The sequence below is a fragment of the Lagenorhynchus albirostris genome, chromosome 7, assembly GCF_949774975.1.
Source record: "Lagenorhynchus albirostris chromosome 7, mLagAlb1.1, whole genome shotgun sequence".
NCBI lineage: Eukaryota > Metazoa > Chordata > Mammalia > Artiodactyla > Delphinidae > Lagenorhynchus > Lagenorhynchus albirostris.
The window spans coordinates 8,762,794-8,787,140 of record NC_083101.1 but is presented as its reverse complement, the minus strand read 5'-3'; the positions used below and the strand labels follow the sequence as shown (position 1 = coordinate 8,787,140).

The 24,347-nt window shown below is 52.4% G+C and overlaps 2 protein-coding genes across 6 annotated transcripts in view; one reads left to right on the top strand and one right to left on the bottom strand.

Moving 5' to 3' along the window:
- RALGPS1 (Ral GEF with PH domain and SH3 binding motif 1) overlaps positions 1-24,347 on the top strand; it is a 322,342-nt gene that overhangs the window by 194,495 nt on the left and 103,500 nt on the right. The window lies entirely within an intron of this gene.
- ANGPTL2 (angiopoietin like 2) overlaps positions 412-24,347 on the bottom strand; it is a 33,860-nt gene continuing 9,924 nt past the window's right edge. Inside the window, exons 2-5 of the mRNA XM_060154319.1 lie at positions 20,107-20,972; positions 6,316-6,509; positions 4,461-4,731; positions 412-2,207 (exon numbers count right to left, since the gene is read on the bottom strand). Of these exons, the coding sequence (XP_060010302.1) occupies positions 2,008-2,207; positions 4,461-4,731; positions 6,316-6,509; positions 20,107-20,923 (1,482 nt within the window). The 5' untranslated portion in view covers positions 20,924-20,972 and the 3' untranslated portion in view covers positions 412-2,007. The remainder of the gene's footprint in view (positions 2,208-4,460; positions 4,732-6,315; positions 6,510-20,106; positions 20,973-24,347) is intronic.

Genomic DNA, 24,347 nt, shown 5'->3' with positions numbered 1-24,347 from the left:
GGGCAGGAGGGCCTGCACCAAGGCAGAGAAGAGGCCTTGCACGGAGGGGTGGGTCGACCTTGGCCAGGGGGAGGGAGGAGTCCTGGCTTCTCACCCGAGCAATTGAGTAGATGGTGAAATGAGACCAGACCTGGGGAAAGGTGTTTCAGGTGTTGACTGCACTGCTTGTGTCTGGCAGAGACATCCAGGACGCAGCTAGATGTAAGGAGGTGGGGCTCCAGGAAGCCATCTTGGCCTGAGGTACTGTCGTGGGACTCCACAGGGCAGAGTTGGAAACCAGGGATAGGGAAAGTGTGATTTAATTGATTTCCATGGATGAATCTCTTCCTGGTTTTACTCAAAGAGGCTCTGGTATCGGAGGTCGCAGGAAGGCATTCTAAAACAATAACGCACAGTGTAGATACATCCAAATAGCACTGATGGCTTTTATTGCAGATGTGTCATTACAAGGATAATCTGAGAATATATTAAAAAAAAAACATGTCCCTTTTATATACACAAAACATGCTACATGGAACACTTTGTGAGACTGCTGAGGTAATAGGCACACAGCCAGATGTGGACAGTACCGAACGTTCCAACATCTCTCCCACCCCGACCCACATGCCCTCTAGGAGGGTCTCATCTTCTTGTTCATCCCTTGCTCCCTGCTTGGCAAGAGTCCTGGTAGTACCGAGCCTGATGCTCCGTGGCTAACAGGACTAAGAAAGCCGCCGCACTGTGATGCGCTGACCCAGGGCTCCGTGGCCCCTGGTTATTCAGTAACTCACGACGAGTGGCCAGTTCTCATTTTTGTGGTGCTTGATCTCCGGGGAAGTGTAGTTTGGAGACGAGATGTGGACACTAGTTGGCCTGAGAGCATGGGACCTTTGGTATGTAGCCATTTGGGGCCCCCAACGATTGGATGATGACTTCTCTTCAATCGAATATCTGCTGGCAAGGTAGGTTATTATTTCTGTGAAGGTTAAAATGACAGGGAGGCTAAACTGTGACTGGAAAATACGAGACTACAAATACCATTATCCTTGTGCCCAAGAGTTAGCTTTTGGGCCTGACTTTCCCTTTCCTGACCACGTGGAGTCCATGCTTTCCTACTCAGAGGCTAAGGAATGTAGCCTGGAAAGAAAGCACAGGGGTACAGAAAAGGTGAGGAGTAAGTAGGCAAGGAATAGAGAAGAGCAGAAAAGGTGCCTGGAACACAAGCGGCCGGGGACTGGAGCATGGAAGGCACTTAATTGAATGGCACTGAATACATGGATAGGTGGGTGGATGGGTGGGCGGTGAAAAGTCCTGAGAATGAGGAGAAGTACAGAAATAAAGAGGGATGGGGGTTTTGAAATTGGGTTAGGTGCCAAGGGGGATCTTAAGCAAGGAGGTTGAGAACCCCTATGTGAGAGAATAGTACTGTAGACAGTCCTGGAAGAATCCAGGCCTGTGGATGCCAAGGATTGTTCTTTGAATGAGAGCTACACAGTCTGTGATCTGCCCTTAGACTCAAGTAATACAACATGAATGAACTGCTCTTCTCCTAAGAGCAGAGCTGTTGTTAACAGCCTCAGCATCTGAGAATTGAATATACATGTATTTAGGTATATAAGGCAAACCTATATATGTATCTAGATATACGCCACGTGTATATATCTAAATGCATATATACATGGTATACACATAAGTGCACAAGGTCGGCTCACACACGTGTATATTATGAAGGTGTTTTGCACTTGTGTTTTTATTGCTGGGGCTTAATTTATTTAAGGAAAGACTTGTCTGCCGTCCTGTCCTGTCTGGAAACAACACGAGGGGCTGTCCGATGTGGAGAAGAGTAGTAGCAACAGAGAATACCGCTTGGATTCAGTTGTATTATCTGCCGCAGTGACTTGGGAAATCATAGTCCAGCATCGCAGTCCTCCCAGTCCTGAGGTGAACTGGAAGGAGGCGCTCTCTGGGCTGGGCCAGCACAGCCGGGCAGGCTCCTGGCAGCCACGAGGGGTGAGGAGGGGGGCCAGCCTAGTGGAAGGTGTTGGGGTTCGGCCGGATCATCATCACCACCTTCTTGAGTGAGTAGGAGCCTCCTCGGAACTCAGCCCAGTAGACTCCATCCTGGTAGCGGCTCCGGTAGTGGCCCCCGCGGTACCAGACCCCGTTGAGGTTGGAGTGGGCACAGGCATTATACCACCAGCCGCCCTTCTGGTAGTGGGCACAGTTGCCTACAGGAGAGAAAGAGCGAGAAGGTCTCAGGGAGGAGGTTCTACCCGTGTCCACCGTCTGCTCGGCGGGGTTCTGAGGGACCCCCTGTGGAGGCATTTGGACCAAGGGTGCCTGGGAGGGGACGGGGCCTCAGACCTGCCTGCTGACTAACGAGCTCTGTGATCTTGGGCAGGCAACTTAACCTTGTTGAGCCACTGAATTCTCACGGTAAAATAAGGATGAACGTGCTGCCCCTGCACAGTACGGGACCCGTGTGGGAACCGAAGGAGGCCACGGATTAGCCCAGGGCTCGCTGCAGAGCAAGCACCAGGGAGGAAAACAGAAATGACCTGAGGTGGGCGGGTAGAGGGCCAGTTTTTCTTAGGAATGTTTTTTAAGAGCTGAAACTATTAGATCAAGAGTCTTTATAGAATGACAAAGGAAGTGTTTAAGATGAAATGTTCCTCTATTCCTCCCAAGTTTGTATTCCAGCCAAAAACAATTTTTTTTTCCACAAAAGCAAGATATTTTCATAAAGTTTCTGGCACTATCATATCATGCTGGATTTTGCTGCCAAGGACAAGCAGTTCGGAACAACAGTCGGAACAACAGTAAAAGTGTGGGCAAGGTACAAGCAGGCGTGCAGGGGCATCGCCCTTACCAGGAGGGAGGGGTAAGACATTGTCAGGCCCCAGGAGAGACCCCACTCAGGGGAAGGGCTGCCCGGTCAAGTTTGTGGGTTTGGGGGCCCGATGGGGCGGGCAGCTCTGCTCCGGGAGAGGCCTTGGGGCGAGGTGAGGAGGGAGCAGGCCGGCTAAGGCAGAAAGCCAAGAAGAGACTCAGCCCCAGGCACCCCCCAGAGCCCCAGCAGCCCACGTTTTCCCAAAGTTTTTTTCTGGCCCCTCTGGGCCATGACCCGAGGCCACGAGGTCCAAGTGGCAGCATCGGATTTGGAGGGCAGAACCCTCGGCGCGCCACAGCCAGCCACCCATCAGCCAGTGGACGCCCCTCCTGAGCTCGCCTCTCATGCCTCCAGGGACAGGGAGCTCACTGCCTCGCGTCCACTGACCCTGCTGCTGGACAGGCCTGACAGTTGGGGTCGCAGAACAGTCTGCTCCCTGCTCCCCATAACGGCCCTCAAGAAATGCTGTAACCAGCCTCTCTGTCCCCAGAGTCTGACAGTTCTGATGAGGGTCCTCTTCCTGCCCTGCTCTTCTGGAAGCCTCAGCAGCCCCGGCCTCAGATGACACACTGCCTCCTCGGGGCCCTTGCAGCTGGGTCAGTTCTGCACTGCTGACCCTAGGTAGAGGTGTCGGTGACCTGGAGTGGGGATCCATTCTCAGGATGTAGGCAGCCGGGCTTGCCAAGGAAGTGCAGGTGGTTCCTGGGACAGTCCTCAAAGGGGAGGCTGTGGCCTTTAGAGTGGGACCTATCAGGGAGCTGGGGCAGGAGGGGGCTGGGTTTGCCCATGAGAACAGCCTTGGCCTGGAGGCGGGCTTGGCTCCCCAGGGACCAGCCAGCGAGGGCCCAGGGGCCCTCATCTCAAGGAATTGAGGTGTGGAGCCTTGAGATGAATGTGGGGGGTTGATGTCTAGACTCAGGGTTGGACTGTGTGTGTTTCTTACAGTTTTTTGTTTTTTCCCTTGTTTTTTTGTTTAATAAAGACCTGGACTTGAGGCATGTAATCTTGGACAGGTCGTTTCATCTCTCCTACCTGGTTTCCTCTCATAGCTTCCCATAGCACTGCATTGTCGGTACACAGTAGAGACTGCACCCACTCAGAGCCTGACTCCGCCAAGTCCCAGACAAAGCACTTCAGGCACATTCTCACCTTCTCGCCACCCCACTACGTAGGTATGTCCTTATTTCCAGATGTGGAGACGGGCCCAGAGAGGGCACAGGCATGTAGGAGGTGGGGCAGCATTGTTAGCCAGGGTGTAACATGGGGACATGTCGCCGTGACACCCAGTGCCTCAGGCAGGGAGTGATGCAGTGCACAGCCCAGTACAATGTCCAGCTTGGCCCAGAGTGGCCCTCAGATATGTAATTTGTGCACCTCTTTACCTTCCCCTTTTTGTAAATGCCATGCTGACCCAGCCTTGCGAAGGGGATCTGTGGGCAGAGGGCAAAGGAGCGGGCCTTCAGGGGATGGGAGCAGGGTTGGGCAGCTGGGCCCTGGGATCTTCCTGTCCTTAGGCCTGGGAGTCAGAGTCTCGGCTTTGACTGACCTCTTTCCCCTGCCCTGCACCTGGGTGTGACTCCCCCGGTCCTACCTGTGTAGACATCATGGTCTCTGTCCAGGGTGGTGAACTGCTTGCCATTGTGCCAGGTAAAGGAGTCACCGGCGTTGCCATGGTAGCGCCCCAACCGCAGCTTATAATACTCGCTCTCAGGCTCCAGGCGGAAGCTGGCATATTCTGCAAAGACCTTGCGGCCAGACCAGTCTTCCATGGTCACCAGCAATTTATAGTTGCCTTGGTTCGTCAGCCAGTAAATGTTCTCCAGGCCCAGCCAGTACTCGCCGTCGATGTTCCCAAACCCTTGCTGGGGAAAACGTGGGCAAGCATTAGTGAGGAATATGTAGTGCGCTCAGCCAGCAGGGCCCGGCTGTCAGCTGCTCAGCGCCAGACAGAGAGGCCTGGAAACAGGCAGAGCAGAAGGCAGGCCTGCATTTAATCCCCCACTCCCCCAACCTGGCTGTCACTTGATGAGTCACTTTGCCTGTCTGAGCCTCAGTCATGCAACACTCAAGACTATTTAGAGAGTGCCTGTTTCATGCTAGTCATCGTGTGAACGTGGGAGACGCTATGTTACCTTCCCTGCAGGGTTGCTATAAGGACACACGTAATATGGTAAATTAAGAGCCTAGCACACAGTAGGCATGCAACATGAGTTCCTTGGACAATTCCCTTACCTTCTCTGAGCTTCTGTTCCCTTCTCTGGGAAGGGGCTGTGTGTGAGGGTCCCATGTAAACTAATGCACAGGTGTGAGCTGTGACAAAGGCATGCCACATCCACCTGAGCACCCTCCGAGGTCTAGAATCCAGGGGATTTGTTATAGTTTTTCCAAGTATTTTTGGGTGTCATCAGCCGAGTGGTGGCCACTTGAAGTCTTGAAAAATAGGTGGATTCATTAATGATAATAATAGCTAGTATTTAGTTAGTATTTACGGTATATTGGCACTGTCAGCAGAACTTTCCGTAGGTCATTTTATTAACCCTCATGCCAACTCTGTGAACTAGGTACTATCAGTATCCTCCCTAGAGTGGGTGGACTGAGGCCTGGGGAGGCCCAGGGTCCCAGAGTGCGTGAGGGTGAGGTGGGTTGGAGGGCAAGCAGGACAGGACCGGGGCATGGCAAAGCCACGTGTGGGTGTCGTGATCCAGGGAGTTTGTCGGCTCTGCAGGTGTCAGAGGCCTAGGCTGTATTCACTGCTCTCCCCCTTCCTGACTGTGCCACCTTTTCATCTGCAAACTGGGTCCAGACCATTGTCTTCCTCCTGGGGTCGATGTGAGAGCAAAGGAGGTAATGAACGGAAGCACCCAGCGCTGCGCCTGGCATGTGGCAGGTGTCAGTGAACTCAGCTGCCCTCGCGTCCTCGGTACCACTTCTTTGTTCAGAAGAGCGAGATGGGTGTTGGGTGGAGCCCTTGCAGCCTTTCCTTCTACAAGGAAGAGCATTCAACTTCCCAGGAATTGGGAGCCCAGAGGATGAGCCCTGGAATTAGGACCCAAGTATTCCCACAGTTCCCCAAAACGGGCTATGTGGGAGATTCTCCCGGGGCTTTGGGAGCCTTAGGACTTGCCCCTTCTGGGCTTTGAGGACAGGTCTTCCCCTTGAGAGCCCCAGCTGGGACCAAGGTGCTCCCCACACCTGGCTGGGGTGAGGGGCTACTGCACCCCAGCATTTCGAAATTCCCACCCCATTCGTGGGGCTTTTGTGGTCTGAACCCCTGTCTCTGTCTTGCCACAGTTGCTAGTGGGGAAGCGAAGGAGCGGCTGGTCCCCCCACCCTGGGGTTTGCAGAAATGGCCCTGTCAGTGTCCTCCTCCCTTGGGCCACACAGGCCCTGACAGGCAGCAGGCACCTCCTTCCGAGGGCCCTGGCCCTCAGGTGGGCAGTCCTCACCTTGTACGTCTCCCAGTTTCGGAAGAAGTTGACCGAGCCGTCCAGGCGCCTCTGGATGACGGTCCAGCCCCCGGGGTCATGCCTCTGGTCGCACCACACCTGCATGAGGCGGTTGGTGTTCTCTGGCTTCACCAGGTAGATGGAGCTGGTGTCATGACCATCCTCCAGGGCCTGCAGGCAGTCTCTCCACGGGCCTGGGGACACACGTGTGCGGCCGTCACAGACCTCCCTGCTGCCTGGCCGCCGAGCCACGTCCTCCCCTCCCCTCACCCCTGGCTGCGACCCGCGCGGCACGGCCTCGGGCAGGACTCCAGCTGGAAGCCACAGACCTGCAGGGTGAGGGGCCTGATTTGGGTAGCCCAGGGCTAGGGGCCTGGGCGCACTTTCACCCCTGACTCCCCTGTGGTGTGATTTGGCCGAGCTTCCTTACCTCTCCAAGCCCTCGGTTTCCCCGGTTTGTAGAAGGGAGATCATGTTTACCTCGTTGGGGCTGTAAGGATTGCTTGGATCATTTGTGTGCAGTTCCTGGAGTGATTTTTTCTTTTAAGTTGGTTATACTGGCAAAAAGAGATGTGAGCCTGCTGAGAGACAGCAGCGTCCGTCAGCACCGAGCGGGCTCTGCCCGGTCAGTGAGCCGGGCTCGCTGCCCTTCCCAGCACGGCTGACTCCACGCCCGCGACGGTGCTTGGTGACAGTCGTTGCAGTTTTTAGTAAGTGAACTTCCATGGGGGTCACAGGGGCCCAAACAATGCCCAGAATCTGTAGCCAGAGGTTTCGGGATATTTCTGGGATTCAGATGCTGGCCTCCAAACACCTTTAGGGGGGACCAAGTTTCTGTTCAGCTCGATCTGTATTTTCCAAAGGAGGCTCACCGAGGGCCAGGTGCTCAGAGCCCATGTTTTGAGGTCCATGCGCTCAAAGGATGGTGTCTAGGGCACCTTCCAATCCATGGCTCTCTTTTGAAACTGAGACGAGAGGGGTTCTGTGATCTGTGACTTCCCCGAGCTTGGGCAGCCCAGTCAGAAGGGATGGGTGTCACTACCGTAGGTCTCTCAACACCCCTCCCCCACTTCCCCTGGTGGTTTCCTGTGTTTGGACATTGGTCACATCAGCAAGAGGGTACAAACCTGAGTCACCAAGGGCCAAATAAGCTGGCTTCTTCCTTATTGATCTGAGAAAACTTCCGAAGTTTTCCAAGACCTAGCCATTGAACTGTGTATTTTACAATAAATAAAATCACCACACATAGCTTCTCTTCAAAACAATCCTAAACTGAGAATGGTTAAGACCAAACGTCCTAAGAAAATTCCATCTTATTCTATTAATGTGTATGTTTATTCAACAACTGTTTATTGAGTTCCAGCCCCAGCAAGTCCTGTGCCGGGCGGTGGAAGCCTAGGGCAGGCGGGGGCTGCTCCCATGTCCAGCGAGTGGGGAGCTGACTTCACCAGCTTTCTCTCAGCCTGAGTTCCTGTAGAATCCTGTCCTTCCTGTGCGTGGGGGAGGGCGGAAAGGGCAGGCATCAGGGACGGGTGCATTTAGCTTTTCCTGTGTAGGTCAGACTTCTCACATTCCTCCCTAGCTGTGTTTGGGCTGGATTAGTCCACACCTGATGGTTAAACAGGACAAGTTTGGGTTTGGTCTTTGTTGGACACCTCAAGCGGGCTTTTCCTGAGGCCTCACAGATGGGCGTGAGCATCCCCACCTGGAACCTGACGGCAGGGCGGGGGCTGTCTTGCTCACCCCTCTGTCCCCAGCGCTCAACAGCACCGAGAAGAAAGGTGGGCGTGGGTGCCCACCGCTGACAGCTATCTGGGGCTGGGTCCAGACTTCATCCTCCAGCCATTTACCTGCTGGCCAGCCCTCCTTCCCCCAAGGGATGGCCAGGGCCCCAAGCACCCGCCTGGTAGCAGATGTGGCACAAGCAGCTGCTTCCTTCTTTGCCTTGTGCCTCTTCCGTCCTGGGAAGGGGAGGCCAGACCTCCAGAACGAACATTCATGAAGGAGAGAAAGATTTTGGTTGTGTTCAGCCCGTGGCCCCGGGGACCAAAGCAGAGAATGGGAGTCTGTCTCCGGCAGCTGGAGCAGAGCACAGAGCGGGCGTGGGAGGCCTCCCAGCTCGATACCAAGTCAGAAGCACAGGAGAGGCCATTCGATGCGGAAGCTGGTGACAGAAGGTCCGGCAGAAGCCTGCAGAATAACACCCAACTGAAAACGAGCAGCCAGGCCTCTTCCTGCAGAGCCGCCATGGGGCTCCATGGATTCTCAGGCTGAAAGGCCGGCTTTGAAGGCGGCGCCACATGGGGAGAAGCTTCGAGGACGCCAGGAGGGTAGCCGGTCAGCTTCGCGGCTCCCATCCTACGCTACCTGTGTGGGTTCCCTGAGTGGTTCCAGCTTTACCTTTGACATTTCTACAAAGGGCTGTTTTTAAAAGGCAAGTATTTTTAAATAAATGTTTTGGAGCCAACCAATCCCTTTAAGAGTTTGGGGGAAGAAGCTCCAGACCCTCTAACTAGAAAGATGCACAGACACACAATTTTGCTTATAATCAGAAGGTAAATGGACTTCCAAACCCCCGATTATGAAACCCTGCCTCTGAGAGAGGCTTGACTGGAACGGTAGTAACAATAAAATACTTCTACTAGCCAACACGTGTTGGGCGTTTACTACGTGCCCCATCCATGCATTTATACCCGAGATCTTCCTGACACACCTGCCAGGTAGCTAGTAGTCTCCCCACTCTACAGATGAGGAAACTGGAGCGTGGGGACGTTGGGTGACACTCCCTCCCGGTAGGGGCAGGTATGGTATCTGAACCCAGTGGTCGTCCAGAGCCCACGCTCGAAAGCCCTCATCCTTTTCCTCAACCGGAGTGGACTCCAGGGTAGGGGTCCAGGCTGTCTTCTCTCTGTGTCCCTACAACTAGTCTTAATCATTGCCGGTCAGCCAGGTTAAGAAAAATAAGAACGTATACTTCTTCTCTGTCAAGGTATTATGCCTTTTTAAATTTTTGATTTGTTTTTCTTCTATGCTTACCTTTTGGTGTCCTTTGCGCATTTTACAACGATTTCGACTATTTGACAACTATTTTAGTGTTTCTTACGATGGAGAATCTTTCCTTTCCTTTTTTTAAAAGGCAAATCTAGCAGTTCTTTCCTTGAAGGCTTTTTAGGTATGACATGCTTTCTAGAATCATGGAGTAAGTGCAAAATAGTGTAGACATGTTTAGTATTTTCTGCTGTTACTAAAAAATAATCTCCATACATCTACATCCTTCACTTCACATGACACTGAGGACTTTCCATCAAGGATGTTTCCAGACAGTTATCTCTCAGATGCCCCTGCAGAGCTCTAGAAGATCTCCAGCATTCAAACATGTTCCCTTTTCTTATTAAAGGCACTAGTGGCAAAGGTCAGAAAATTAAATGATGGATGAAAATTAGTCAGAAAAATACTTGGTGTTGAAAAGTTGGCAGCAGTAAAATGATAAAGCAGCAGAAAACAGCAGCAGTGAGATTATCACGCGGCTCCATTAAAACAGCCGAGTCAGAACATCCTCCTCGGATGAGAAATCTACACCTGTTACGTATACACAGTGTCATCGTTGCGGGGTCAGCCGAGGTGTCAGACACTGACTCAGGAATCTGTGCAAGAAGCGTTTGTGTGCTGGGGACAGGACCCCAAACTTGGAGTCAGGAGCCCTTAGCTCAAAGCTTGGTGGCCGCATCTCCTCACAGTGACTTTGGGCAGGCCCTTACTAAGCCTCCATCTCTTCTGTAAACAGACGGAAAGAACCCTACCTGTTCTGAGGGTCTCCCGAACACAGCACCCCTCACGAGGCCGACCAGGGCAGGTGCCAGAGAGGGTTCTTTTTTTCTTTCCTTTGATAGATGAAAGCTGGTAGTTTTGAAGCTGTCCACTCCCCGCCATCCCCTAGCCCCAAACAAGCGACTGTATTTGCTTTCGGATTTCCAAGACTAAGTATAAGATTATTTACTGATGGATGTTTTCCATAAAGGCATATTGTGAAAGTCAGAACTTCAGTAGAGAGGGCCGCAAAGACTAATGGGAATGAAGAATGGAAACCTTTTTTTTGGTCAGTGAAGCTGCATCTTCAGTGGAGCAGCGCGGAGTACCCGGCAGTGTTTCACTTGGCGCTCCTTCTGAAAGGGTAGCCCTGCCCGGAGCACCAGGCCAGCACTAACTCAGCGGCACAAGGCTCTGAGTGCAGGGAGCACCCCGACCTCATCTCTGCGAAGAGTATATTTACACTGTCGGCGGAGCTGCAGCCAGAACGTTCCACGTGAAGGAAAGCGCGGCTGCCATGGCCGGGCCGAGTCTGTGTGGTTCCCTAGAGGAGCAGCACAGGGTGTGGAAGGCACACAGGCCCTGCAGTCAGGAGGCCTTGGGGAGAAGGGACGTCGGCAGTGGGAACACAGAGTTTACAGATCTTGGGCCCCCAGACCCCAGTGTCTGGTGAGCGTTGGAGGCGATCGGGTTTGGGGGCCTAAGTCCCACCCCTGCTCCCTTCCTCCTCACTGGGTCTCCTGACAGAGGAATCTGGCACACAGGTCCCTCACCTCCTGGGAAGCCAGAAGCCACTTGCTGCTGGCTGCTCTGGGGCTCAGTACCCGCAGCGTCGGGCCTGCTGGTAAAGCCGAGTTGGAGCCTGCAGCCAGCCCAGACCTACGGGTAACTTCCTAGTTCCGGTGTCCTCCCTGTGGGTCTGAGGCAGACCACCTTCAGCCTGATGCCCACCCAAGCCCCAGTGGAGAAACGGGCTCACCAACTGCATCAATTTTCAGTGCAGTCACCCCTCCATTAGGGAAGTGCGGCCCCATGAATATCTGACCAGGCCTATTGGCCGCGGCCAGGAGCTGAGAAGTGGGTAGACATCGGGCCTGTGTGGGCCAGAGTGATGCCTCTTCTCCCTGCTGCGCCTGAGCCATGAGGAGAGGGGCAGAGTCCTTCCCGGCCGTCAGCTGGGCTAGGCCACACAGCCGGCCAGCAGCCTGACAGGCCTCTCTACCCCCTAAGCCCACGTCTCCAGACTTGACCACCTGAGGCCACACAGAGGACCCTGTGGCCTGCGGGAGAGGTTCTGGGGTGTTTTAGTCCATATGTGGGCACTGCAGAGAGGCTTCTGTGATGTCACCAGGAAGCACTGCTCTTATATGAGAGCCGTGTGCTGCTTCCTATTATTCTCATGGATGGTCTGCCTCTAACAAGTCTTTTGGCCACTCCCTGAACCAGTTTTCTAACAGGAGAAATGACTAGTTGGGTTGAAATTGGATTTTCTGACCCAAATGAATAATCTGAGCACCAGGGCACATGTCAACTGCTTAGGTGTGAGTCCTGCTTAGGCGTGAGTCCCACCCCGGCCAGCATGAGGACCTGCCAGGCGTCCCGGGTGAGGCAGGACAGCCGAAACCCAGTGCAGGGGGCAAGGAGCAATCACGTGTGCTGCTCGAGTCTCATGTATCCAGACAGCTGGGGAAATCATATTTTGGTTGTGAACATATATATTCTATGTCACTCACCACTTTTCAGTGAACCAGAGCACAAAACAATAACCTAACACAGGAACAGACGGTACATTCCCAAAGCCATCTCAGTCAAGTTCCTGCAGCGCCCCAGCGGTGACGTTCTAAGTATCGTTTCTGGTCCTTCTGGGGAGAGTCCAGACGCTCATGCCTGCTGTTCAGGCCCTTTAAGTCCTCGGACACCGAGCACACTGCCTGGGGCTGACAAGCTTTTCAGGAGTTTATGAAAAGTATTTGAGGCCTAAAAAAATTTGTTAGCTAAAAAATATGAAAAGAAAACTGCAAAGTCAAAATTTGTAAGTATATAATTAAATTTCTACAAAGTGTAACATTTTGTCGAATTCATTAATTGTTCAATTTAGCCTTCTTAAAAAATGTTATGACTTTTGAAAACAATTTGTAGGTTACACTTTTCTCACTTCACGAGAATTCCTGAACATGCCTGATGTTTGCCGAGAAGCCAGAGCTGACCGTAAATTAATTGTGCTGCACTTAGCCAAGTAATTTCAAACACAAACTTATAAAAATCCTTTCAAAAATTTTACAGTAAAAGTTATGTTAGATGTGCGAGGTGGGTGTATTTCAACGCACTTGGTACATCCTGAGGCATCCCCAAGTAAGAGCCCCTTGGGCCCATGAAGAGCTTGAAGGGGTCCTGTTTCTGCCTGTTTGACCTCAGGATAAACAGATATTACAGTATTGCTTCCCAGAGAACACTTTCAAAAGCACTGTGCCCACTCCTAGGTTTCCACCAGTACCCTTGGGCAGGGGGACAGACAGAGACTTTAAAGCGATTTTAAAAAGAAAAGAGGTCAGACTGGGAGGGGCTCTGGGGGGGGCTCCCTGGGTGCAGAGGTGAGCAGTTCCCTAGGGCTCCCTGGACTGGTGGGGTGAAGCCCTGGGCTCCCCGGTCGCAGTGATGGGACTGAGTGGAGCTGTTCTGCGCGCACATTGTGGAGGAGCTCATCAGACCCATGACTGTGCCCTGCAGATCGCAGACGGGGGGGTCATTCCTATGGTTGGCCAACCCGTTCACCCTTCCCAAGAAAGGGAATCAGCTTATGGGCTCGTTCTGAGAGAACCTGTGTTGGCTTTCATTGATCACCTCTAACTTTTCCAAATGCTCACACATCCCTCTTCATAATCTTTTCTATAATTTCACTGGGGTTTGACCACATGCCAACTGGTATGCAATTTCTAGTATGTCATCCTTTTTCTCTTTCTGAACACAGGACGTTTGCCCAGCACCAGGCCTGATCTTCATGATTTCTTGATGATAGTGGCAGTGGTTGTGAGAGCACATCTGCCTGCCCTCAGCCCTCATGGTCCCCTCCTCCAGGAAGCCTGCCTCAACCCCAGAAGAGCTACTCAATCCTTCTCAGGGTTCCCATAGTGCCTTACATATCTATCTTCACTGGAATATAGTAAGAGTGATGACTGCCTCGGATCCAGAGCCTTTCACATGCCAGGTGCTTTACACAATTTTATTTCAGCCTCACAAGCCCCTGGGCAGAGTGATCACACGACTGGGAAGCAGAGGACGTGGGGTTAGAACTGGCTCTGCCTCCCACACCCTGGTTCTTTCCACTGTACTGTGCTGTGGCTGTCGCATGTATTGGGATTGTGGGGGTCTGTCTCCCCACCAGGCTGTGGGCTTCTCCGGGGCAGAAGCCTTCTCGGGGCAGTGACCGTGGGTTGACCCTCCCAGTCTAGTGCCGAGAGTCACCTGGCGCCTCCCGTGCCTTCCTCCGTCTCCCGTCTTCCCACCACCGTGAGCTGCGTTCCCTTTGTCATCTTCATTCTGTTCTTTCCAGTTTGAGAATCAATAATAATAAATCCATCTGGAAACAGGGATCCCCACAACAAAGGATAATTAGCATCCAGACCAAACCTTGCGAAAGGAAACCTGTTACCCGGGGAAGCCTGGACAGTCTGTAGCAGAAAGCCTGCACGTTATGCCCGGGGTGGAGGCCCAGATGGTTGGATTTTCTGTTCTTTTAGATGGCACTCTAACACACCACCTAAGATATCTCAACATTTGGAAATTTCAACATTTGGAAATTTTTAAAAAACTGTTATATTTGTCACTTAAGCTTAAAACTTTCCTAGTGAAAATTCTCTCTGTATGTATAGTAATTTTAACTTAAATTATTTAAAAAATCCATGAAGGGAAAATCATTTATTCATTTGAAGAAATGACATAAAAGCACTCCAGGCCCTACAGCTCCACTGGCTCAGCTCGAGATGCAGGGCCAGGATCCAACACGCTCTTCGTCCAGAGTCATCTCAGGGGCAGCGGAAGTGCTGCAGAGGTGGAAGGGGCTGTCTCAGTGTTCCCGGGGCAGTCTCTGGCCTCCCTCCCTCCTTGCTGCTGACTGAGATCACTGAGAAGTGGGCTGTGTTACTTTTACAATAGTACGTGATGCACTGCGCTCGACAAACCTGGCAACCTGGTCTTAGACACTGTAGTATGATGCTCACTTAATGCTGCTTTCTTTATCATTTTTTCTGGGGGAGTATCTCAGGGTTATGATACAGTTCACGGCATCAGTTCACCACAGCAGTCCATTCGTGTGACTAGTGAGCTGGCCACAGAGGCCTGAGCTCCAGGATTTTCTAGATTACGTTCATTTTGCCAAATTGTTGGGATTTCCAGGCCGCAGGATGCCAGCTCACCACTTGTAACAATAACAAGCTGGTGGTTTATCTCCCGGGGCTGTAAATAGCCTGAGCATTTAGCCGAGTGTCCTCCCTGCAAAGTGCCTGAGTAATAGAGGGAGAGCTACTGCACTCCAAAGTACCCCAGGAGGAGAGAAGAGAAAGCAAAGCTAGGAGGAAGATGACCCCACTCAAGCTCAAGGGGCTTTTGTTTATGAAGAAGCTAGCAAAGAATGTTCTTGAAATATCACTTGATTATGTAGTTTGTAATGAATTTGGAAGTCTTATTTTGTTCAACAATAACATTCTAGAAACATGACAGCATAGCACGTGAAAACAGCACAGGCTCTGGAGGCAAGAGAGCCAGATTGAGTTTTCCCCACAAGCCCTGTGACCGTAAAGGCCGAGTGCTTGGTGGCTGTAGTCACCCTCACCGTCCTCACAATGCCCTTCTCCAACCCTCCGCCGGGCCTCAGGCGCATGTGGGACCAGCAGGGCTCACCTGGACAGACCATCGCTTGACCTCCAGAAGGAATGGAAGCCACGCGTGATCTATCTCGTTCTCTATTTTAGACCACAGTTTAATGTACATATTCCCTACCTCATAATGGGAAATAAAATATAAGGGGAGAAATCCATCTAGGAAAACAATCTTCTTAAAGTTGCCTGTGCCTCCCTGGCCGTGGACCGTCTGTTGTGAGGGATGGGTGGTTTCTGTGTGTTATCTGTGAAGCAGCGTGGTTGACACCTAATGTGGCCCCAAGAGCAGATCATAGCTACTGATTTTTATATATTTAGGGTTAACATATTTAAAGAAATCAGGACTTCAGACTTAGCTATACATTAAAATGCTGAGTTGGGCTTCCCTGGTGGCTCCGTGGCTGAGAGTCCACCTGCCGATGCAGGGGACACGGGTCTGTGCCCCGGTCTGGGAAGGTCCCACATGCCGCGGAGCGGCTGGGCCCGTGAGCCATGGCTACTGAGCCTGCGCGTCCGGAGCCTGTGCTCCGCAATAGGAGAAGCCCGCGCACCGGAAAAAAAAAAAAATGCTGAGTAGAAGTAATTCCAGACAATTTGTCCAGATATGATACAAATGAAATATCAGATTTATCGGGAGCTTCAGTTGGGTCCATTTACTGGAAGTCAGGTGCATGTTACGTTTTCTGTGGGAGAGCTCTGTTGTTTTAGAAACTCCGTAGCATGAGGCTAACTTAATTCTATTTTCTTTATCTTATTTTCACAGTACTGATGTCTTTGTTATCAGAACCTTAAGAGTTCTAATGACAAACCTAACAAATCTACCAGCTCGTTTACAAGGAGCTGCCTGGAACCTGGTACATGAAATAGTGATGGAGAGTCAGGTCCCAGGCAGCTGGCACCTGGGGTCAAGTCAAGCATTTATAGAGTGATTTTTACACCAGTTGCCCCCTAGCCTTTCCATGGGAATGTGTAGTATCCCAGTGGCTAAGACACCCTTGGGTTTGAGCCTTGGCTGAGCCACTTACTTGCTGTGTAATCTTGGCTAAGTTACTTAACCTCTCTGAACCTTAATATCCTGGAAGTTACAAGTCCAGGGACCAGTGTTGGCTCTGTCACTGACAGACCCTGGGACAAGAAGGCTATGCCAGGGGATCCGAGAGGCCTCTAACAAGCTCTAATATTTTATGATTTTATGGTCCCCTCTTTATCCACTGAGAAAACAAACTGAGCTGATTATGTTTTTCTCAGGAGAGAAAACAGCTAGAAATGTCTACTCCTTTTGGTTTCTAAAGATTCATTTCAGACAAGGCCTCACTGTGGCAGCTGGTGGTCACACTGCCTTTTCTTCTCTGGTCAGTCCCTAGGATGGCGCCGTGGCAGGAGGGCTGGCATGTGCACGGCGGTGCCTGGGCTGCGCTGAGGAGTGGTGTCCTGGGCCTCCCAGAGCCACCTTGAGAGCGGGCTCTAGCCGAGGCTCCATGCTGTCCTCTCCTTGGACTCTTAGAAAGTGACCCCTGCAGCCTTCCTCTTTAGCAGACCTGATTGACGTGCATGCACAGGGCACCCAGGTGGAGGAGGAGGTTGGGGACGTGTAAGCGTGAGGAAGAATGGACAGGAGGAGGGAGGGCGGCAGCCACGGGACCCCCCAGGGGAGAGGGCCACAGGCGGGGCCATTTGGCCCAGGCCTTATCACAAGCATCACCCTAATGGAAATGCCCTTAGGTCTGGCCAGACCTGAGAGAGACGGGACAAAACCCAAGCGAGACGCCAGGGAAGCCGGGAGCTGCCTGGGCCTCCGTCACTCAGGCTCTCAGAGGCCTGGGCCTGGCCTGGGGCCAGCCTGTTACTGTCTGGCTGGGAACAAGCTGGTGAGCGCAGCTTCAGATAAGGGGCATGGATCCCTCAGTCCCCTGGGGAAGGGCGTGCTGCGGGCTGAGCAGCCCGGACAATGAGGAGAAGAGTAGGTGGCTCTGAGGTTGCGGAATGAAAGATTTAGGAGCTGCCAAGGCTTGAGTGCAGAGGTGTTTAATTGCAGAAGTGTCTCTGGCTGAGTGATGTCCCCAGAGCAAAGAATCTGTTGGGCCAGAGCACAGAGGAAGGTTTTGTCTTCCAAGACCAGAACCTGCCACCTAAGTTCTCAGAACAGGCCTGATAAGAGCTCTCTGCCGATTGGCTGAGAGTGACCATCTGCCTTTTCCTTGTGTCCTGGTCCAACACCAGGAAAGGGCAGGGCCTCCCAGCCTCCCTCCAGGCTCTGCCCGCCCCTTCAGCTTCTGTAGCCAGGTGCTCAGTCTCGGCAGGGAATGCCTCACGTGGGGAGTGCAGTGGTCAGATGAGTCACAAGGAATCAGTTACTGACAATCAGTACCAACATTTGGGAAGGCTTTGCTTAAAAAAAAAAAAAGGTAAATTATAGTGGATTCAGATTACCTCTGTAATAAAACCACTGCCATTCCCTCCATGCAGGTGTGCTTCCTTAAGTGGGAGGGAAAGGGGTTGGGTGCACGCAGGAGCCTTGGAATGCACACATTCCAGGCTGAATTATGCACGTGAAGAAGCAGGAGAGCCAAACTACTTGAGGTGCCAGGATTAGGGCCACGCCCCTGGGTCTTTGCACGGACTCATCTCCACTGGGGACCCACTAGTAACTCAATTGCCCAACTCCCAAGTCCACCCGGTAAACTCTTACAGATCCTTCACTCTTACGTCCCCACCTCCGTCCAACTTGTCCCTTCTACTGCAGGCAGACTCCATGCCACCTTAATAGATGTAGTGTCTGTAGGCGGGCACTTAGCACCCCGTGGTGTTACCATAGTGACTGCACAGCCCATGATTTTCACTGCATTCCTGATTTCAGGTACTTTGTTATGTTGGTCCCATAAGTTCTCACACCATTCTGGAAATTTTGGCTTTGACAGGTGCTCTCTCTCAGAGAAATCCTTTGTCAGACCTGATGTGCTGATTTTAGGGTCTAGAACTGGTGGGCACTGGATAGGTCCCAATGCATTCATGAATCTGCCGTCTCCCCCAGACTAAGTTCCTGGAGGTTAGGACTGTCGTTTTCACAAGCCCCCAAGTCCAGCACTGTGATTGGCAAAGAGTAGGGGCTCAGCTATTGTTGGCTGCCCCACATGATGTATATCACATGCCTGATTGCATTGAGTTTCCATGGCAACCCTGTGATGGTATGACTCTTCTCCCCATTTTATAGAGGAGAAAATTAAGGCTCAGAAGAGCTAAATAACTTTCTTATGAGCGAACAGCTAATAAAAGGTAGAGCTTGGGTGCAAACTTAGGTCTTTATTCCTACACTATGTATCCACCAGCTTAGTTCAAGCTCAGGAATGTCCTGGAATTGTTGAGTCAGAAACCAGAGATGCTTAAGCAAGAGGAGATCTATTGCCTAACTATTGAGGTCAGCCTGCCTCATGTCAGAATTATATCATTCAGCTGAGCATTCGGTGCCATGGGCACGTTTTACCCTCTGGGTGTTCTATCAAGATGTATTAGCACACTCTGCCCTCTCTTTTGGAACTCCCTGTTTAAAATAGACATGTGTACAGATGAACCAGTCATCAGCTGTAGAAAGCTAGAGCTAAAAATGGTCTGTTTTTTACATTTCAATCTCCTATTTCAAGATGAAGAGACCAAGACCAAAGGAAACTCATAGCTACCATGTATTGAAACTTACCATGGGCCCAGAACTGTGCTAACCACATGTTGTGCAGTATTTCATTTAATCCTCAGGTAGGCACTATTTTAATCCATCCTCTATTAATAGGTGGGGAAACTGAGGCTCTGAGGGGCTCTGAGGGGCAAAGTGACTTGCCTAATGTCCCAGAGCTAATCAGTGGGGGAATCAGAATTTGAACCCAGGTCAGCCTGCTCCAGAGCACAAGTCCTCAACCTGCACACCCAGTAGAGGGCTTGGCTGCGAGGAAAGATGCTCTGCCCTGCACCTGGCTACCCCCACAGACCTGCAGACAGCGCCACCCTTGTCTTTTGCGTGGGCCACCCTCGTGCACTCAGGTTCAGCCTTCTCTGGAATTAGCAAGAAACTGCTCTTCCCAGTACTGGTGGTTATTTTCAGAAGTGTGAAATAAATGTAAAACAGGATATTTTCAGTAAAAATATCTCTGACTTGAAGCAGATACATGGTTACTTTTTTGCAAAGACGAACGTAGTCCTCATATGACAGCCCATTTGTAAGGCACACGAGGTCCTGGTTGAATGAGAGACTGAGCTTCAGGGGGCTGGGCTCATGCTCCCCCCGGAGTGAGGATTCCCAGAGTCCTCGGGCACAGAGGAGTCAGCCCCAGCTTTAAAGTGAAAAGGCCTGAACTCAGACTCAGCTTGAGGATCCTAAGCCTGTGAGCAAGTCACTCATCCTCTCAGTTAACCTTCCATAAGGAGCTGCAGGGGTTAATGATGTAATAATATACATGAAAGCGCCCGGCGCCAGTATCTGGGTCAAGCTTCAAAACCTACCAGCAGCCCCATTCCTCCCGCATGATGATATTTTGAGAATTACCATATTTATTTAAGATGAAACATGTATTTAAGAGTGTATGGAATCATCACTGAAAATTCTAGATGCATCCGACGCTAGGAAATGTGTGGGCTTTAGAAAGTACTCCTTCCTCCCCCGCAGCCCCTCCCTACAGTGTGTTCATCATACTTCTGCTGTGATAACACTTTCTTTTCCTCTGGTCTGTTGTTTCTTCCGTGAGCATTTACTAAATGCCAGTTCTGTGCCAGGCACAGTACGAGAGCTTGCAGGAGAGACATCCTACCTGCCAACACAGAGCACCTCTTGCAGAGCCCAGAAGACTCAGGCCTGGGTTTTTTCCTATCAGAAGCCAGAAAACACTTGTCTTCTGAGATTCCCCTGTCTCCTGGTTCTACCTTGGAGCATCCACCTGAGGAATGTCCCCCTCTCACCCCACCGGCTCCTGCGGCTTGGCCCAAGGGACCGCTGGGGGATTGATTGCGCAGGCCTTTGGCCCGGCTTCAACTTGCCGCGGCTCTTCCCCCACTTGTGGTCACAGCCAAGGGAAGCCTGGTGCCCAGCCCTGAGGCCCAGATGTTGCAGGTTCCCGGAAGGACTTACCCGACGGCTTGTCTGTGGAGGATGGGAGGCTGGTGAGGGTGGGCATGGTGGGCAGAGGGGGCGGCAGCACCTTCAGGTTCTGGTCGCTCTGGATCTCGTTGGTGGAGATCTGGTTGATGATGCGGTTGTAGGGGGGCGGCTGGTAGGCGCGGGGCGGGGCGGCGGGGGGCGGCTGGGGCACGGGCCGGGCGGCGGGCACCCGCTGGCAGTGCTCCTCCAGCTGCGCGATGATCTCTGACTGGTTGTGGGCCAGCGTGGCCAGGTGCTGGTACTTGTGCTCCAGGTCCTTGTACTTGCTGGCCAGCTGCAGCATGTCAGCCGTCTGGTTGAGGATCCTGTTCTCCAGCTGGGAGAGCTCGAGCGCATTGTCCCGCTTGCGGATGATCTCGTGCAGGAGCTGCATGTAGAGCTGCGTGACCCGCGAGTTCATGTTGCGGCTTTCCTTGCGCAGCAGCTTCACCTCGCTCACGATGCCGCCGTCCACCTCCACGAGCTGCTGCAGCGTCTCGATCTGCCGCTTCTGCTTGAGCAGCTCGTTGTTGAGCAGCTCCAGCTCCTGCTTGTGCACCCGGTTCTCCAGGAGCACCTCGGGCTCCTTGGAGTTGACGCAGATGGCGCCTGTGACCCGCTGCTGGGGAACGATGAAGGTGTAGGTGCACTTGTCCGAGGACTCGCCGGCCCGCTTGTACCTGTTCAGGTAGATGAACTCGCTGGGCGAGCCCTCCTCTGTGCCCTCAAAGCCCTCCTTCTGGCCCACAGCCGCTCCCAGGGCGGCCAGCAGTCCCAGCCACCAGCACGTCACGCACAGCGGCCTCATGGTCCTTGCAAAGTGGGGGTTCTTCTTTGAGAGCAGAGACTATGAAACCCTGGAAGTAAACAGAAGGGGAGACTCAGTGAGGGTCCTGTCACTGCCAGCGGCCTGTGCCATAAGGGAGCTCAGCCTTCTTATTGGGCAGATGTTTCCAAAAACACAGCTTCAGGAGGCAGCCCTTCCGGGAGCCACAGAAGGAGACAGGCAGGCCCGGCAGAGGTAGGAAGGAAACAGGAGGGGACTGGGCATCTGAAGGCAGCAGGCCGAGGCCCCGCCGCTCCTGGAGCCTGAGAACCACACGAGGGCAGCTTGAGGCTGGGAGGGGAGGAAGAGGAAGGGTTGTCCCATCTCCCTCCTCCTCTGCCTCACACTCCTCAGACCATTTAGCTTCCCCCTGGACGTGCCCTTTGTAACACCCATCACAGTTGAGATGAATCTGAATTCTGTGAGATCTCTTCATGGATCTGCGGTCCATAAAGGCCGGTGCTGTGTCTGTTTCCATCCTGTATCCCCAGGATGCTGCACTAAGCAAGCTTTCTGCAATATTTGTTAAATGAATGATTTGCTAGACGTAGTATGGATGTGTTCAGTTTGTAATGAACAGTGTCAATGGAAGGATGTGTGTAGCCATGTGGCTTTGGCCTGTGTGTTAGCCAAGCTACAGAGCCCAAACAGGAGCAAACAACTCTTCTAAGTCCAGATATTTCCCGCAGCCAGTAACTGCACGGTCCCCATCACTGCAACACGGTTAAGCCAGGTGGGAGCAGAAAACAGACATGTGTCTCCAGATTTGTTTCAGTTCTGTTCTGACCACTTGCTCCTTCCCCAGATATCCATTGAACATCTGTGGCATGCAGACGGTGTGCTGGCTGCTGGAGATGCGGCTGCAAACAGGACAGAGCCAGCCCCTGCCCTCACGGGGCTTACCCATCGTTACACAGCCCCTAAGTGCCGTGAGGCAGAAGTAGTGTATGCAGTGGAAGGGTAGAACAGGGAACTGACCTAACCAGAGGGGTCAGGAAAGCTTCTCTGAGAAAGTGACCTTTATGCTGACCCTGGAGTGTTGAGTAGGAGTGAGCCAGGCCAAGAGGGAGGGGACGTGCGTGCGTAGATCGCTCCTCTCACCTGCTCAGGGGCGTGGCTGCAGCAGCTCTCCCCCAGCTCCCCGGCATGGTCACGTTTTTTCTACAGCCGTGCTGTTACTTCTTTCAACTTAAAGAAAATCCTCTCTTGACCTCACATCCCTTGTCCAGCTACTGTTCCATTGCTTTTTAGCAAAACCCTCTGAAGAGTTGCCCACACCCACTGTTTCCAGAAAGTCTGTCTCCTCCTGTTCTCTCTTGAGCCCGTTCCCACCAGGCGTGGCCCCGTCCCCTCCATTCCAAGCGTCCTAGACAGGATCGTCAGGGGCCTCACTTGCCAGACCAAGTGGCCAGTTCCTGGTCCTCACTGATACGTTGCCTCTCAGCACCCGGGGGACATGGCAGATCACTCCCTCCTTGGACTTCCTTCCCCAAACACCACCCTTTCTTCCTGTCTCACTGGCTACTCCTCAGTCTCCTTTGCTGGTTCATCCCCAACCCTGTCCTGGGCGGGGAGGGCTTGGGCAGAGCTCAGTCCTCAGACGTCTTCTGTACCTTGGTGATCTCATCCATTCTAGCCTGGGCCTCACCCTGAGTCCAGACTCATGTATCCAACTGCCTCTTCGACATTTCTGCTCAACTACTGCTGCTGCCACTGCTACCGCGCATCTCAACCGTAACTCATCCGGAAATGAACTCCTGGGGTTACCCACATCTCCATCCCAGCCTGTTCATCCCAGTTTTTCCTGCGTTAGCAAGTGGCAACTCTGTTCTTCTGATTGCTCAGGCCAACAAACTTGAAGTCATCCTTGACTCCTTTCTTCCCGTCATACCCCACATCTAATTCACCACCAAATGATAATAGCAATATCCTGGGACTGTTCCCAGGATCCTACTGCTTCTCCCCACCTCCCCGGGTACAGCCCACCTTCACCTCTCGCCTGGACCTGACTGGTCTCCCTGCTCCTGCACTTGCCCATTACAGCATCTCCTCAGCCCAGCAGCCAGAGTGAACCTTGTAAAAAAGTCAAATCAGGTCACTCTTCTACTCAGAATCCTCTGGTGGCTCCTCGTCTTGGAGAAGAAGCTATGGGTCTCTAAGGCCCCCCGCTCTGGCCCCACTCCCTCCCTGACCTCATCTCGCACTTGCTCCAGCCATGCTGGCTTCCCGGGCGTTCCTTAAGCGCACCGATGGCGCGGGGCCTTTGCACTTGACCTGGCCTAGAACACTCTCGGCCCCTTCCGTGTTGCACCCCCCCCACCCCACCCCCCACCGCTTTCAGGTCTTTGCTGAAATACCACCTTCCCAGTGAGGCCTTCCTGCTTATTTAAAATTGTGACCTCGCCACCTTCCCCCTCCAGAGTCCTTGTCACCATCAGGCATGTAGTGTCTCCCTTCCAACCCCCGAGAGAGGAAGCTCCATGAGGGCAGGGGGCTTGTCTGTTTTGGTCACTCCTCACCCATAGTGCCTAGCACAGGGCCTGGAATATGTAGGAGCTCAGTGAATATTTGTGGACTGAATGAAAAGACACAGCCACCAACAGTTGCCGTGAAGTGGGGAGTGCTACGAAAAGGGGTGTAGCAGGTGGGGCCGGGGAGCCCCAGGCAAGTGACTGCCTGAGGGCGTGGGCGTGTATTACATTTATTACTATCATCCCTAACATCCACTTAGTGAGTGCCCACTGTGTACCTGACCCTGCACTCAACATTTTGCAAGGGTTTTCTACTTTATTGAATTCTCACAATGGCTTCTTGGTAGATACTGTTGTTATTTCCGTTTTAGTTTTTTGTTATTTGGTTTTTGTTTGTATGTTTGTTTGGCCACCATGCGCAGCATGCGGGATGTTAGTTCCCCGACCAGGGATCGAACCCACACCCTGTGCAGTGGAAGCACAGAGTCTTAACCACTGGACCGCCAGGGAGGTCCCTCCATTTTGCAGATGAGGAAACTGAGACTCAGTGAGGCTAAGTGACTTGCCTAAAATCACACAGCTAGAAGGTGGCAGAACCAGGACTCAGCCCTGGCCTGATGTACTCAAACCTTCAAACTCTTAATGACTACACAGAAATGTTCTTAATCTGGTTTCTAGTAATAAAGTATTAGCATCATGACTTTCTGTTTTCACATTAATTTACCCTAAAATAACAACCATACCACAGAACCTGAAGGTTTTGTCTTCCCCAGACCCCTCTGGGGGCTTCTCTGGTCGGCAGCCTGGACAGCAGGAAGTTACAGAACAGACCCCGTGCTCTCCAGGGCCACGCTGAGCTGCTTGAATGAGGAAGCCCCAGCTTGGTTCCGAAGGCCAGCTCAGGCCTTTCAGGCCAGGCAGAGAAAGGTGTTTGG